The sequence below is a fragment of the Pan paniscus genome, chromosome 2 (genome assembly GCF_029289425.2).
Source record: "Pan paniscus chromosome 2, NHGRI_mPanPan1-v2.0_pri, whole genome shotgun sequence".
NCBI lineage: Eukaryota > Metazoa > Chordata > Mammalia > Primates > Hominidae > Pan > Pan paniscus.
Window position 1 is genome coordinate 10,196,171 of NC_085926.1, and position 16,782 is coordinate 10,212,952.

At 48.0% G+C, this 16,782-nt stretch overlaps 1 protein-coding gene and 1 non-coding gene across 4 annotated transcripts in view; both read left to right on the forward strand.

Moving 5' to 3' along the window:
• Positions 1-16,782, forward strand: part of IRAK2 (interleukin 1 receptor associated kinase 2) — an 80,435-nt gene that overhangs the window by 37,479 nt on the left and 26,174 nt on the right. For all 3 annotated transcript variants that reach the window (XM_003826290.6, XM_034955762.3, XM_034955761.3), the window contains 4 exons: positions 8,625-8,728; positions 12,235-12,429; positions 12,512-12,576; positions 15,959-16,073. In XM_003826290.6, the coding sequence (XP_003826338.2) occupies positions 8,625-8,728; positions 12,235-12,429; positions 12,512-12,576; positions 15,959-16,073 (479 nt within the window). The remainder of the gene's footprint in view (positions 1-8,624; positions 8,729-12,234; positions 12,430-12,511; positions 12,577-15,958; positions 16,074-16,782) is intronic.
• LOC112439379 (U6 spliceosomal RNA) lies at positions 16,237-16,344 on the forward strand. Its single transcript, XR_003027675.1, has one exon. It is a non-coding gene; the product is annotated as a U6 spliceosomal RNA (small nuclear RNA).

Consider the following 16,782-nt stretch of genomic DNA (forward strand, 5'->3'; position numbering starts at 1 on the left):
TGGTGATTATGCCCATTTCATGGATGAGAAAACTAAAGCACAGCGAGGTTAACCAACCTAGCTGAGGTCATGTACTGCCGGGTCCCTGTTTTCACCAGTGGTCTCCCGAGTCCCCAGCACAGGTTGGCCCTGTGTGCAGGCTCTGGACCGGATGTCTGACCATTTCTCTGTCCATTCTCCATAGGCCCCGGCCCTCGCAGCCATGCAGTGGGGAATTGAGGGATGCTTCCTGCCCACCACTTTCCTCCCCTCCATCAGTCACAGTCTGCTGAAGCCCAGAGAGGGAGAGCAGCTTGCTTAAGGTCACACAAATAGGAAGTAATGTCTGAGCTGTGTGATTTGAACACTCACATCCCTAAGCATCGTACTCACTGCTATCCCAGATCCTTTCGGACCACTTCAGATTTGTCTCCGTCACCTGTGCCCAGGCAAGGGCTCAGGGACAGTTTCCAAATGACAGAATGGCTCAGCCAGCAGATGACCTCCCTAGGGGAGCTGCTGCTCAGCCCAATCTCCATTCTCACCGCCTCACCCCTGGAGCCCTGCCTCACCTCCTGTCTCCTGCGGCCTCCTGAGTGGTGAGCCAGAGACCCCAAATCCACGTAATCTCAGGTCACTGTTGCCGTTTCTGAAGCCAGGTGCAGCGTCAGCTGAAAGGAACATGTTTTGTGGGCTTTTGTATTAGACAGACTCATATTTGAATCCTAGTGCTGCTGTTTTGTAGAATGACTTAGCCTTTGTACCTCAGTTTACTCATTTGTAAAATGAGGAGAATAATAGACCCTATTTCAACATGTTGTGGTAAGAAATCCTGCACCTGAGTGTTGCACCATGGAGGTGCTCATTAAATGTTATCTGATATTATGAACATTCCAGACACTCCAGATAGGTTGAATCTAGAAAGTTAATTCTAGGCCAAGGAGTCTGGATTATTTCCTGTAGCTAAATATATATATTTTTAAGTGCAGACTTTTGATCAGCAATGAAAGATAAGGGGAAATGGTCCTGACCAAAGGGAAAATTATAACAAAATAGGGAAATTGTAGGGGCGTGCTGGTCAGGATGGAAGAGGTAATAGGCATAGCAGTTCCTTCTGGTATTCTTTATCTAGGTTACTGTAAAGATAAACAAACATCACAGCCAGCCGGGCGCGGTGGCTCACGCCTGTAATTCCAGCACTTTGGGAGGCTGAGGCGGGTGGATCATGAGGTCAGGAGATCAAAACCATCCTGGCTAACACGGTGAAACCCTGTCTCTATTAAAAATACAAAAAATTGGCCGGGCGTGGTGGCGGGTGCATGTAGTCCCAGCTACGCGGGAGGCTGAGGCAGGAGAATCACTCAAACCCAGGAGGCGGAGGTTGCAGTGAGCTGAGATCGTGCCACTGCATTCTAGCCTGGGTGACAGAGTGAGACTCTGTCTCAAAATAAAAATAAAAGTTAAATAAACGTCACATGTCTCTGTCAGCCTTTGCTGTTTACTTTCTTCCCTTTTTTTTTTTTTTTTTTTTGAGATAGGCCTTGCTCTGTTGCCCAGGCTAGGTGACAGTGGCACAGTCATAGCTCACTGCAGCCTCAACTTCCCTGGCTGAAGCAATCCTCCCACTTCAGCCTCTCAAGTAGCTGGGACTACAGGTGTACATCACTACGGCCGGCTAATTTTTTATTTTTGTAAAGACGGGGTCTCATTTTGTTGCCCAGGCTGGTCTCGAACTCCTGGGATCAAGCAATTCTCCCACCTTGGCCTCCCAAAGTGTTGGGATTACAGGCATGAGCCACTGCACAGAGCCCTATTTACTTACTTTCTTTTTTTGGCGGTGGGATGGAATCTCTGTCACCCAGGCTAGAGTGCAGTGGCACAATCTCGGCTCATTGCAACCTTTGCCTCCTGGGTTCAAGCGATCCTGCTGCCTCAGCCTCCTGAGTAGCTGGGACTATAGGCACGCACCACCACGCCTGACTGATTTTTGTATTTTTTGTAAAGATGGGGTTTCGCTGTGTTGCGCAGGCTGGTCTTGAACTCCTGGGCTCAAGCAATCCACCCGCCTTGGCCTCCCAAAGTGCTGGGATTACAGGCGTGAGCCACTGTACCCAGCCCCTATTTGCTTTATTGATGGCACTTGGAGCAAATGTGCCCAGGCAGGTCAAGATGATAACTACAATTTGCAGGCAGAGACAGGAAGTTGATTGTCTATCTTTGCCTAAATTGAAAATAAGAAATCATTCATTTCATCAAACCACCCAAAGCTTGTCTTCTTTTGGGAAAACCCCAAGGTTCCACTGAGCCCCAGAGTTCAAACTCATCAATTATCTTGAAGGATTTTGGTAGGAGTGAAGGATACTGAGCCCACATCTTGATCCCTGTGATACCCTGGCTCCCCCTTGCAGTAGGTGGGAAGGAAGTGGGAAGAGACATGGAGGAGGAAAATATGTTTGTTTGTTTTGTTTTTTGAGACAGAGTCTCGCTCTATCACTAGGCTGGAGTGCAGTGGCGCGATCTTGGCTCACTGCAGCCTCTGCCTCCTGGGCTCAAGTGATCCTCCTGCCTCAGCCTCCCGAGTAGCTGGCACTACAGGTGCACACCACCACGCCCAGCTAATTTTTTGTATTTTTAGTAGAGACGGGGTTTCACCATGTTGACCAGGATGGTCTTGATCTCTTGACCACCTGCCTCGGCCTCTCAAAGTGCTGGGATTACAGGCATGAGCCACCGCACCTGGCTGAGGAGGAAAATATGTGAGCAGAGGAGCCATGGATAGGCTATGAGCACCTCAGCAAAGCAGTCTCGAAGCTAGAATTCAGAAGAAAGGGTTTTGAGCAGCTGAAATAACTGTCACAAAGCCTTAGCTGTAGGAGAGGCCACTGGGCTATCAGTCAGAATCTGTTTACTTATTCTACACATAGTTTCACCAGCCTTGGTAAAATACCAAGTACTGCATGTGTCACAGCCTGACCTTTGTGCTCTATAAACATCAGCTCTTTTTACCTGGACAAGGAACAGACCATTATTGCTCTTTTTACATTTGAGAAAGCTCAGATAAGTGAGGCACAGCTCATCTGAGGTCAGATCTTGAGTAGTGCTGGAGCCAGCGCTTGAGCCGAATTCTGTTTGATACTAATAAAGGAGATGGGGCAGCTGGGGGTAGACCCGCTGCCAGCATCAGGGCAGGACATAGAAGACCCCATGTCAGATACAGTGCCGCTGCTTCTGCAATTCTTGTACCTGCAACGACACAGCTCGGCAGGACCAAAGGTGGTGCATTTTGCTTGAGAAAGCAGGCATATTAGCCTCAGTAGAATAGCAACAAAAAGGCCAAGGCAGTCGGATCACCTCAGGTCAGGAGTTCGAGACCAGCCTGGTCAACATGGTGAAACCTCATCTCTACTAAAAATATAAAAATTAGCTAGGCATGGTCTCAGGCGCCTGTAATCCCAGCTACTTGGGAGGCTGAGGTAGGAGAATTGCTTGAACCTGGGAGGCGGAGGTTGCAGTGAGCCGAGATCACGCCACTGCACTCCAGCTTGGGTGACAGAGGAAGACTCTGTTTCAAAAACAAAAACAAACAAAACAGAACAAAAAAGAAAAGCAAGAAAAAGAAAGCTTCTGGAAGCATTTCCATAGGAAATGGTTTGTTTTTTAGCTAAGTCCTGGCACTTGATCTGACCTCTGATTAGCTGTGCCTCACTCTTGGAAACAAGATTATGTGGAAGCCCCAAGCCCCATCCATCACTGTCACCCAACAAGTATCCCATCTTGTTCATCTACTCTCCTGCCCCGTCTCCCTCCCCTCCCTTAGCCATTATTTTAAAACATTTTTATATGAAAAAATTACAAACATACAAAAGCCAAGAGCATAATGACCCTCCATGTCCCCATCAGCTGGCTTCAGTAATGATCCACCCATGGCCAACTTCTGATTAGTTTGTATGGAATCCAGGGAGATTTTCATATCCTTGATAGCTGGAGAATTCCTTCTCATTCTCCTCTCTCTGCCCTTGGACATACAGTGGGGGCCTTTAAAGATTATGGTTGTGAGTTTCTCCTACCACAGATAACTACCCTAGGCACGAGGAGCCAATCCGATTAGACCCCAGAGGAGGGGAGGGCTGGGTAGGGAGAGATGGATAGTAATGGCTGGTGGGTCCTGTCTGATTTTCCAGACCAGAGTCCATTCCTTTTCCCCAAGACCACAGGGATAAATAAACCCAACTAATAGCCCTCATGTGTCGCAGGAGCAGGCCTCAGGGATTCCCCCAAACTGAGAGGCCTGGGGGAGCCTCCTGAGCAAACCCCAGGCATTAAGTCAGATAGGAAACTCGTGACTTGTGTGAGGCAAGCTCTGACCTCAGATTTACTGGGCACAGAAGGACCCTGTGTGCAGAGACAGCCCTGCCCTGTGGCCAGGCCTGGCAGCAGGATGGAACTCAAGTTAGTCTGGAGCAGCGGTTCCCAGTGTGGGGCCCACACCTGCAGTGGTACACGGAACCTGGGTGTTAGCACAAATATAGATCATGTGTAGAAGAACTAGGGACTTCATGGATATTACTGTTTAACACAAGGCTGAATACATAACACTGGAATTAAAGTTGGTTGAAAGAAAACCGTCAGGTGACTCATAGTGAGGTGGCACAGACATGGCCAAAAACTTGGAGACCGGATGAACATAACTGCAGTCTGAGGGATGCGGGCCAAGGGTACTGAGCTGAGGCCAAGAGAAGGCAGGGCAAGGGTGGAAGTGGCCATCACAGAGCAGCCTTTCTGCAGGACGGGGGCCCTGTGCTGGCCAGCAGAGGCCTCCATTAGTCCAGGTCCTTGGTGAGAGGCAGATACCAAGACAGGATAGGATTTCATCAACAAGATAGGATTTCATTAGGACAAATACTTGCAAGAAAATGCAGAGGGAGCTGGGCAAGGCTGGGAGAGCCTTGGGACCACGGTGTGCCATTTCCGAGGAAGGCTGGGTGGGCACTTGCTGGCCTGCCTTCGGTCTAAGGCAGACTCTCCAGGGTGTCCGTTGGCCATCACAGTCCTATCTGCCTAGTGTACCCTCTGCACACAGTGCCTGGGGAACAGCCCCTGGGAAGCATGGTCCGGATGCAGATGCAGGGATTGACTGGAGCCAGCCACAGCCAGGCCCGCAGATAGCCAGGCTCCCAGCAGCTGGGGGTCTCCAGCTCCAATTCTCCTGGCTGCTAGACTCACACAGCAGCAGGGCAAAGATCCCAGGAATGAGGCTGACGGCAGCCCCTTGACAGGCTCCAGACCTTGTCTCAGGTGATTTCATGTTATCAGCTATCTGTGTGGGTTAATTGTTTAGCCAGGCTGATTTTACTTTCAGTCTCGTGAAATAAAATTTTTTGTTTTTTTGTTTTTTGAGACTGAGTCTCGCTCTGTTGCCCAGGTTGGAGTGCAGTGGTATGATCTTGGCTCACTGCAACCTCTGCCTCCCACGTTTAAGCGATTCTTGTGCCTCAGCCTCCTGAGTAGCTGGGCCTACAGGCATGTGCCACCATGCCCGGCTAATTTTTGTATTTTTAGTAGAGACAGGGTTTCACCATGTTGACCAGACTGGTCTCGAACTCCTGACCTCAGGTGATCCACCTGCCTCAGCTTCCCAAAGCGCTGGGATTACAGGTGTGAGCCACTGTGCTGGCCAAAAAAAATTTTTTTTTTTATACAGTCTCGCTCCGTCACCCAGGCTGGAGTGCAGTGGCACATCTCAGCTCACGGCAACCTTTGCCTCCCTGGTTCAAGCAATTCTCCTGCCTTAGCCTCCCAAGTAGCTGGGATTACAGGCACTCGCCATCATGCCAGGCTAATTTTTGTATTTTTGTAGAGATGGGGTTTTACCATGTTGGCCAGGCTGGTCTTAAACTCTTTTTGTTTGTTTGTTTTTTTGTTTGTTTTTTTTGAAGTGGAGTCTCACTCTGTCACCCAGGCTGGAGTGCAGTGGCACATCTCAGCTGACGGCAACCTTTGCCTCCCTGGTTCAAGCAATTCTCCTGCCTTAGCCTCCCAAGTAGCTGGGATTACAGGCACTCGCCATCATGCCAGGCTAATATTTGTATTTTTGTAGAGATGGGGTTTTACCATGTTGGCCAGGCTGGTCTTAAACTCTTTTTGTTTGTTTGTTTGTTTGTTTGTTTGAAGTGGAGTCTCACTCTGTCACCCAGGCTGGAGTGCAGTGGCACAATCTTGGCTCATGGTCTTAAACTCTTAACCTCAGGTGATCCACCTGCCTCGGCCTCCCAAAGTACTGGGATTACAAGCCTGAGCCACCGTGCCCAGGCCAAAATAAATTTTTTAATAGCCAAAGTTCCAGATGAGTCATTCCTTTCCTGATGTTGTAAGCCACAAATACCTGAAGCAGGTAGATTTATCCAGTAATCTTGGGGTCAAGCCCAGTTTCCTTGGGAAGGGTCAGGTCCCCAGTTACTCAGAAGCTGTCCTTGCCATGGGGCTTCCTAGGTATTTCCAGATGATGATGTTTGAAGCCTCTGGCCTTTGGCCAAGGCCTGCTTCTGTGCGCACCAGCCACCATGGCTCACCTCACCCACGGTCTGTGCCTGCGCCCACTGAGGAGCCCCCCTACCAGATGGCCTCATTAGTCTTCAGATTAACCTTCACATGGGGCCTAGTGAAGAAATTTCACCCCCTTTAACCTCACGTTTAAGTGACCCTAAACTACTTGTCAAACATTCCGTCTTGTGAATCTTGTTCACTCACTAAGGGATTAGGGGCATAGATGTGGCCAAGCACGGTGGCTCACGCCTATAATCCCAGCACTTTGAGAGGCCGAGGCAAGTGGATCACTTGAGGTCAGGAGTTCAAAACCAGCCTGCCCAACATGGCGAAACCCTGTCTCTAATAAAAATACAAAAATTAGCCGGCATCATGGCGCACGCCTATAGTCCCAGCTAATTCGTAGGCTGAGGCAGGAGAATCGCTTGAACCTGGGACGAGGAGTTTGCAGTGAGCTGAGATTGTGCCACTGCACTCCAGGTTGGGTGACAGAGTGAGACTCTGTTTCCAAAAAAAAAAAAAAAAAAAGAACATAGACACTGGAACCACTGACTGTGTACCCCATGTGAAGATTAATCTGAAGACTAATGAGGCCGTCTGGTAGGGAGGCTCCTCGGTGAGTGCAGGCACAGACTGTGGGTGAGGTGGGCCATGGTGGCTAGTCCGCACAGAAGCAGGCCTTGGCCAAAGGCCAAGGCCCTTGGAAAAGTGACTTAACTTCTCCATGCCTCATTTCACCATCTGCAAAGAGGCAATGAAAATGGTGCAGTGGTACCTTATTTCCTGATTGGCATGAGGATTAGATGAGTTAACGCACGGGAAGGATTTTTTTTGAGACAGGGTCTCATTCTGCCTCCTAGGCTAGAGTGCAGTGGTGTGATCATGACTCAATATAGCCTTGACCTCCTGGGCACAAGTGATCCTCATCCTCCCAAGTAGAGGGGACCACAGGTGTACACCACCATACCTGGCTATTAAAAAAAAATCTTTTGTAGGACTGAGCGCAGTGGCTCATGCCTGTAATCCCAGCACTTTGGGAAGCCGAGGTGGGTGGATCACGAGTTCAAGAGATCGAGACCATCCTGGCTAACACAGTGAAACCCCATCTCTACTAAAAATACAAAAAATTAGCTGGGTGTGGTGGCGGGCGCCTGTAGTCCCAGCTACTCGGGAGGCCGAGGCAGGAGAATGGCATGAACCTGGGAGGCGGAGCTTGCAGTGAGCCGAGATTGCGCCACTGCACTCCAGCCTGGGCGACAGAGGGAGACTCCGTCTCAAAAAAAAAAAGAAAAAAAAATCTTTTGTAGAAACGGGATCTTGTCATGTTGCCCAAGCTGATCTCAAACTCCTGGGCTGAAGCAATCCTTCTGCCTCAGCCTCCCAAAGTGCTGGTATTACAGACATGAAGTATTTAGAACAGTGCCTGGCATGATATTTGCTAACTCATGTACCTAGATGTTAACTTACTCCAGCCCCGGGACCTTCTACTGCCCCACCTCTGCATGGGCTGGTTCCACTGCCCCATATCTGCTTGTTGAAAACGTTTCTCCATATTTCAAGCCCAGGTCAGGTGCCACTTCCTCTGTGAACCCTCCTCATCTCCCAGCCTGTTATGGTCTCTCCTGCCTCTGACCTCGCCTTCCCGTGGGATGTATCCTCGGAGGATAGTTACTGCATCCCTGCCCTGGTGGAGGTTTCTGGAAGGCAGGCTTGGTAGCTAGTTCACCTCTGTGTCTTTTTATGCTCTTTGAGTAGGAGGTGAGATAGTGCAGGGCCTAGAAGTCAAACAGATTTCCGTCTGAATTTCGGCTCTACCATCTACTGGCTGGGTGGTCCTGAGCACTGCGTCTACCTCCAGTGTCTCCGTGTCTCCACTTGTCAACTGGGATGATAAACAGGCCCCAGGTTGTAGGGGAGTCAGAGGCTTATCCTGAGGTGATGCTTGAGGAGTGTGTTGGTTGGCACATGGTGGGTGTCAGGAAGTGGCAGCAACAAGTGTTTGGGGAATGAACAGGAGACTGGCATGGTCTGAGGACTAGACCAGGATCCCTCCTGTCTTCCTCCCCGAGGCTGCATCCTGACCCATAGTCCCTCTTTTCCAGGGTCCTTTCCAGCCAGAGCCCACCAGCTGGCCTTTCTCCAGCCTCCTGAAGAAGATGCCCCTCATTCCTTGAGAAGCGACCTCCCCACTTCGTCTGATTCAAAGGTAAATCCACCGCTCGGCTGCAGCCCCCAAGCCATGTCTCCCAGCGTGTAGTTCCCTCTCAAAAATGCAATTTCTCTACCCCTTGAGACCAGTTTAAGGGTGGAGAGGAGAAAGGAAATTGCCATCAAATTACCCCAAGCTTCTAAGACTGTAAGTAGAGGAGGTCAATAATAGCGGGGAGAGGGAGGGAGGGCACTTCAGTGAATATACTTCTTGTTTTTTAATTTGTTATTATTATTATTTTTGAGACAGAGTCTTGCTCTGCCGCCCAGGCTGGAGTGCAGTGGCACGATCTCGGGTCACTGCAACCTCCGCTTCCCGGGTTCAAGTGATTCTCCTGCCTCAGCCTCCCAAGTAGCTGGGATTACAGGTGCATGTCACCATGCTCGGCTAATTTTTTGTATTTTTAGTAGAGACGGGGTCTCACCACGTTGGCCAGCTTGGTCTCGAACTCCTGACGTCAGGTGATCCACCTGCCTCGGCCTCCCAAAGTGCTTGGATTACAGGCATGAGCCACCGCACCCGGCCATTATTTTCTTTTATTATTTTATTTTATTTTCGACCTGTGGACTCAGCTACTTGGGAGGCTGAGGCGGGAGGATGGCTTCAGCCCAGGAGGCAGAAGTTGCCGTGAGCTGTGATCCTACCACCACATTCCACCCTGGGTGACAGAGTGAGACCCTGTCTCCAAAAATGTATGACCATATTGGTACGAAGATAAATAAAATCCAAGCAGGATTAAAAATTAGGACATTTCTTTGACTCTAAAAGTTCATTTATTTTCTTCTGATTTTAAAATAAATTAAAATGTTTTGATGGCCCCTAAAAGTGTTGTGAGCCTGAGACCCTTTGCATCCAGTGCCTGGGAGAAGCCAGCTTTGCATGAGTGTGGTTAATGAAGCTCTTCCATGTCCCAGGTGTGGTGTCACATGCCTGTAGTCCTGGCTACTTGGGAGGCTGAGGTGGGAGGATCGCTTGAGCCCAGGAGTTGGAGACCAGCCTAGGCAACATAGGGAGGCCCCATCTCTAAATTAGTAAATAGATCAATCTTCCATGAAGGATAATCCCAACACTTTGGGAGGTTGGTATGGGAGGTTCACTTGAGCCCAGTACTTTGAGACCAACCTGGGCAACAGTGTGAGATCCTGTGTCTACAAAAAAGTTTTTTTTTGTTTTTGTTTTTTTTGGAGGAGTCTCGCTCCATTGCCCAGGCTGGAGTGCAGTGGCACGATCTTGGTCACTGTAACCTCTGCCTCCCAGGTTCAAGCTATTCTCCTGCCTCAGCCTCCTCAGTAGCTGGGATTACATGCACATGCCAGCATGTTTGGCTAATTTTTTTTTGTATTTTTAGTGGAGACAGGGTTTCGCCATGTTGGCCAGGCTGGTCTTGAACTCCTGGCCTCATGTGATCCGCCCACCTCAGCATCCCAAAGTGCTGGGATTACAGGCATGAGCCACCGCACCCGGCCAAAAAGTTTTTTTGAGACAAAGTCTCCCTCTGTTGCCCAGGCTGTCTCGACTCACTGAAACCTCTGGTTCCCCAGTTTAAGCGATTCTCCTGCCTCAGCCTCCTGAGTATCTGGGATTATAGGTGTGTGCCACCACGCCTGGCTAATTTTTGTATTTTTAGTAGAGACACGGTTTCACCATGTTGCCCAGGCTGGTCTTGAACTCCTGGCCTCAGATGATCCGCCCGCCTTGGCCTCCCACAATGGTGAGATTACAAGCGTGAATCACTGTGCCTGGCCTCTACAAAAAAGTTTAAAAATTAGCCAGGCGTGGTGGCACACACCTGTAGTCCCAGCTACTTGGGGGCGCTGAGATGAAAGGATCCCTTGAGCCTGGGAGGTTGAGGCTGCGGTGAGCTGACATCATGCCATTGCACTCCAGCCTTGGTGTCAAAGTGAGACCCTGTCTCAAAAAGAAATCAAAACTATGTGTGTGGCATGATACCAGTTTTGTTAAATAAATCCTAATATATCTAATTCGCCGGAAATACACTAACTTTAATAGCAGTTAAATGGATAATGGGGTTATGGATACTAATTTTCAAAAACTGTTAAGAGCATATGTAACTTTAAAAAATTGAAATTTAGGCCGGGCGCGGTGGCTCGTGCCTGTAATCCCAGCACTTTGGGAGGCCAAGTCGGGCGGATCACGAGGTCAGGAGATGGAGACCATCCTGGCTAACACGGTGAGGCCTCATCTCTACTAAAAAAATTACAAAAAATTAGCCGGACAGGGTGGTGGGTACCTGTAGTCCCAGCTACTCGGGAGACTGAGGCAGGAGAATGGCGTGAACCTGGGAGGCGGAGCTTGCAGTGAGCCGAGATCACACCACTGCACTTCAGCCTGGGTGACAGTACGAGACTCTGTCTCAAAAAAAAAAAAAAAAAATTACGTACATGTGTTTTAAAGAGAGAAGTTATTAAAAACGGAAGCAGAACTTCTTTTTATAGGCTTATATACACATGCAGTCTCTGGAATTCTGTTTAAAGCAAGCTTGTCTTACTTGCCCATGGGTCGTGTGCAGCCCAGGATGGCTTTGAATGTGGCCCAACACAAATTTGTAAAGTTTCTTAAAACATGAGTGTTTTTTGCAATTTTTTTTTTTAAAAGCTCATCAGCTATCATTAGTATTAGTGTATTTTATGTGTGGCCCAAGACAATTCTTCTTCTTCCAGTGTGGTCCAGGGAAGTAAAAAATTGGACACCCCTGGTTTGGTTATATGAACCTGTATCCTACTTCCCAGGAGTCTGGAACCCCAGTATCTATGCTGTGAATTAGACCAAGAGTGCTGAGCTCGGCCACTGACCAGCTGTGGGACCTCACTTCAGCTGTTTTATTTCCTCAGTGCTCACTTCTGTAAACTGAAATAAAGGAAACATCAACCATGTGCCAGGAATACATCTTAGTCTTCAAAATTACTCTTCAGGGTACTATTGTTACCTTCATTTTTGCTGATGGAAAAAATTGAGGCTCAGAGAGGTTAAGTAACTCACCCAAGGTCACAGAGCAGGATACAGACGGAGCTGGGATTTGAGCTTGGGCCTATCCATGTCCTTTTTTTTTTTTTTTTTTGAGACAGAGTCTCGCTCTGTCGCCCAGGCTGGAGTGCAGTGGCGCGATCTCGGCTCACTGCAAGCTCCGCCTCCTGGGTTCACCCCATTCTCCTGCCTCAGCCTCCCGAGTAGCTGGGACTACAGGCGCCCGCCACCATGCCTGGCTAATTTTTTTTTGTATTTTTTAGTAGAGATGGGGTTTCACTGTGTTAGCCAGGATGGTCTCGATCTCCTGACCTCGTGATCCGCCCGCCTCGGCCTCCCAAAGTGCTGGGATTACAGGCGTGAGCCGCCGTGCCCGGCCTATCCATGTCCTTTTTACAGTTTCCATTGGATAAGATGATCCCCTCCATCCCTCCATCTCTGGTGTTCCAAGGTCCCTTGAGGTAGCAGAGAAAACGAGATTCCATAGTAATCTCCATCTCTTCTCTCTGGGTCTCCAGGACTTCAGCACCTCCATTCCTAAGCAGGAAAAACTTTTGAGCTTGGCTGGAGACAGCCTTTTCTGGAGTGAGGCAGACGTGGTCCAGGCAACCGATGACTTCAATCAAAACCACAAAATCAGCCAGGGGACCTTTGCTGACGTCTACAGAGGGCACAGGCACGGGAAGCCATTCGTCTTCAAGAAGCTCAGAGAGGTGAGCACTTCTTGGTTTCTAGTGGGAGTGGAGGCTGCAGGGGTGGGGCGGGATCTTCATGTTCTGATGTCTTTCTCTACAGACAGCCTGTTCAAGTCCAGGATCAATCGAAAGATTCTTCCAGGCAGAGCTGCAGATTTGTCTTAGGTAAGCCTCCCCTTTGTTTAGTAATAATGATAGCTAACCTTTATATAGTGCTTCCTGTGTGCCCAGGCATGTTTTAAGCACTCTATTATATAGAAACTCATTTAGTCCTGACAAGAACCCTATAAATGTAGCTACTATTATCACATTATTTTACAGATGGGTAAATTGAGGCACAGAGGGGTTAAATGTCTCATCCAAGGTCACACAGCTAATGAGTGGCAGAGCCAGGATTTGGATCTACCTGGTTTGGCTCCAGAGTCCATTCTTCTCCTGTGTAGCAATTCTATGTGTAGATTAGAATTATAAAGGAAACTTGGCTTACTCCAACTTCTTCCTTCCACGTGGGAATAAATCTTCTCTCCTTTTTTTTTTCTTTTCTTTTTTTGTTTTTTGAGACAGAGTCTTGCTCTGTCTCCCAGGCTGGAGTGCAGTGGCGTGATCTCGGCTCACTGCAATCTCTGCCTACCAGGTTCAGGTGATTCTCGTGCCTCAGCCTCCCGAGTAGCTGGGATTACAGGCGTGTGCCACCAGGCCTGGCTAATTTTCATATTTTTAGTAGAGACGGGGTTTTGACCTGTTGGCCAGGATGGTCTCAAACTCCTGACCTCAAGTGATCTTTCCGCTTTGGCTTCCTAAAGTGCTGGGATTACAGGCGTGAGCCACCGTGCCTGACTTTTTTTTCTTTTTTAAGAGCTAGGGTCTTGCTCTATTGCCCAGGCTGGAATGGCCTTGGAATGATCGTAGATCACTGCAGCTTTGAACTCATGGGCTGGTGATCCTCCCACCTCAGCCTCTGAGAAGCTGGGACTACAGGTATGCGCCCAGCTCATTTTTTGCTTTTTTTTTTTTTTTTTTTTTGTAGAGATAGGGTCTTGCTATGTTGACCAGGCTGGTGTTGAGCTCCCAGGCTCAAGTGATCCTCCTGCCTTGACCTCCCAAGATGTTGGGATTATAGGTATGAGCCACTGTGCCCTGCCATGTGTGTGCTTTTTTTTTTTTTTAAGTTATTTTTCGTCTGAAACACTTGTGCCTTATATTGTAGGGTATTTTAAGAAATAAAGATAATTGAGTATCTGTTCATTCTGGAACCAGTGTTAAAAAATAAAGAAATTGACCAGGTATGGTGGTTTATGCCTGTAATCCTAGAACTTTGATGCTGAGGCAAGAGGATTGCTTGAGCCAAGGAGTTTGAGACCAGCTTGGGCAACATAGCGAGACCCTGTCTCAACTGAAAAAAATATATATACAAAAACTTGTTTTGGCTGGGCATGGTGGCTCACACCTATAATCCCAGCACTTTGGGAGGCTGAGGCCAGTGGATCACTTAAGTCCAGGAGTTCAAGATCAGCCTGGGCAACATGGCAAAACCCCGTCTCTACAAAAAATACAAAAATTAGCTGGGTGTGGTGGTGTATGCCTGCAGTCCCAGCTACTCAGGAGGCTGAGATGGGAGGATCACTTGAGCCCAGGAGGCAGAAGTTGCAGAGAGCCGAGATCATGACACTAGACTCCAGCCGGGGCAACAAAGTGAGTCTCTGTCTCAAAAATAAATAAAGGCCGGGCATGGTGGCTCACACCTGTAATGCCAGCACTTTGGGAGGCCGAGGTGGGCAGATCAGTTGAGGTCAGGAGTTTGAGACCAGCCTGGCCAACATGGCGAAACCTCATCTCTACTAAAAAAAATTCATAACAAAAATCAGCCTGGTGTGTTGGCATGCACCTGTAGTCCCAGCTACTCAGGAGGCTGAGGCATGAGAATCACTTGAGCCCAGAAAGTGGAGGTTGCAGTGAGTCCAGATCGCACCACTGCACTCCAGCCTGGGCAACAGAGTGATACTCTGTCTCAAAAAAATAAAATTAATTAATTAATTAATTAAAAAGTAAAACAAATTTAAAAAGGAATAAAGAAAATTATAAATAAGAAAATAGAAACTATTTTTCACAGCACCTATAAATAAGCACTACTGTTTTAATATTTTGATATATTTTCATTTTTAGTTGTTAAAACTTTTTTTGTAGAGACAGGATCTCACTATGTTGCCCAGGTTGGTTTTGAACTCCCTGGCTCAAGTGATCCTCCTGCTTTGGCCTCCGAAAGTGTTGGGATTTTAGATGTGAGCCACTGTGCTGGGCCCATATTTTGATATGTTTTCTTTAATGCTTTCTCTATTCATACATGTATATGAATACTCACATGTGTACACACACACACACACACACACAGATACACACACACACATACATCTAATAAAAACTGGAAGTATGATTCCCTTTCCACTTTGGCTTAGTGCTTTCATGGAGTTGGCAGTCACTCCTTCATTCATTGATTCAGAAAATGTGGGTAGTTAAGCTCTTTTCTAGGCTCTAGGGAGTGTATGCCAGAAGCATACAGAGCCCCTGCCTTGGGGAGGTTTATGGTCCAGTGGGGAGACTGACATGTAAATAACTCTAATAAGTATGCAAAAGCGAGTAATAGGATGGCTTGCGGGAAGCAGAGGAGGGCGGAGAGATAAGGCAGGAGGCCATTTACAGCAGTCTTGGGGAGGCTGAATCAGAGCCTGACCCAATCCAAGTGACCCAAGGCAGAGGAGAGGGGAATGAAGGGACATTTTAAAAGTTATCTGTGGCAGTGAATGGTGACTGATTTGATACGGGAGATAAGAAGGTTTCTAGGAAACTGGGTGGGTGGTGATGTGCCTTTCTGGGATAATAAATATGGGTGAAGAAGCAGGTTTGGGACTTGTTGAGGCTAGGATGATGTTGACCTGAGCATCAGGATGCAAATTGACATTCAGGTCTGGAGCTTAGGATGGGGCTGGAGATAAGAGATTTGGGAATATTCCTTATAGCAATGGGAGGTTCCTGGAGGAGCAACATACAAAACAAGATGAGGAATCCAGCTGGCAGAAAGAGAAAGGCAAAGGAGGAGGGTCTTAGTGAAAAGGGCCAGGAAAGAGTGGTCAGAGAGGTAGGAGGAAAGTCAGGAGGGAATGGTGACTGAGAACCAGCAGAAGAGGATTTCAGGAAAGAACCCCAGTCCTAGAGTCAGGCAGATGTGGGATCTGGTCCTGGCTTTACTGCTTTCTAGTTTGTGACCTTGGGCAAGTCCCTTAACCTCTCAGTCTCCGTTTCTGGAGATGGGGCAGTTGAGATGTCATGTGTTGCAGAGCAGTAAAGCAGGATGAGGACCACCATACTCGTTGAAGGCAGACAGTTTTCATCTTTCCACCCTGGGGCCAGGCCCTTAGGGGTCAGAGCATGTGGTACCTGGGAGGTTACTGGTGGCGTTGGAGGAGGAGAGGGCAGAAGAGGGGTGGGACATGAGGAAGTAGATCATTCTTTCCGTCTGACTCCTCACACCTGCACTGACGCCCGATTCCAGATGCTGCCACCCCAATGTCTTACCTGTGCTGGGCTTCTGTGCTGCAAGACAGTTTCACAGCTTCATCTACCCCTACATGGCAAATGGTTCCCTACAGGACAGACTGCAGGGTCAGGTAAGGGACTGGGTCATGGTCAGAGAATGGGACCAGGCTGCACCCAGCCATGGGGTCAAGGGTTCAGGACTTACAGAAGTTCAGAGGGGAGAGGGGCCATCTAGGTGAGACCAGGGAGACTTCAAGGAGAGAAGTGGGGCCAGGATACATAAGATCTGGTTAAGTGCTCACTTTGGCAGCACATATACCAAAATTGGAACGATACAGAGAAGATCAGCATGGCCTCTGAATGAGGATGACAAAATATGAAAAAGAAAAAGAAAAGCTCAAAAAGATCTGATTAAACATCTTCAGGAAAAATCTATAAAAAATTATTTGACGAGAAGCATTTCATTCAAATCAAGAGCATGACAAAGGTATCTCATAGAACTAACTTCATTCGTCATGGTTCTGGAGGTGTTAGCCAATGCAGTAGGACAAGAAAAAGAATTAAGAGGTAAAGAGTATGGAAAAGTGGAGGTGAATTTTTATTATAAAATGTTCTTCTAATATATACCTATTTGCTTGTGTGTTTATGGAATGTCTCTGGAAAGATACACAAGAAACTGGTTTACTGGCTGCCGCTAGGGAGCAGAACTAGGTGATTGGGGCCTAGGATAAGAAGCAAACTTACTATTAGAGTATTATATCATGTGAAGGTAATCCTTAATAAAAATTACAGTGTTTTAAAACAGGTCTTCTGCTTATCTTATCCTCAAATAGAGGGGAA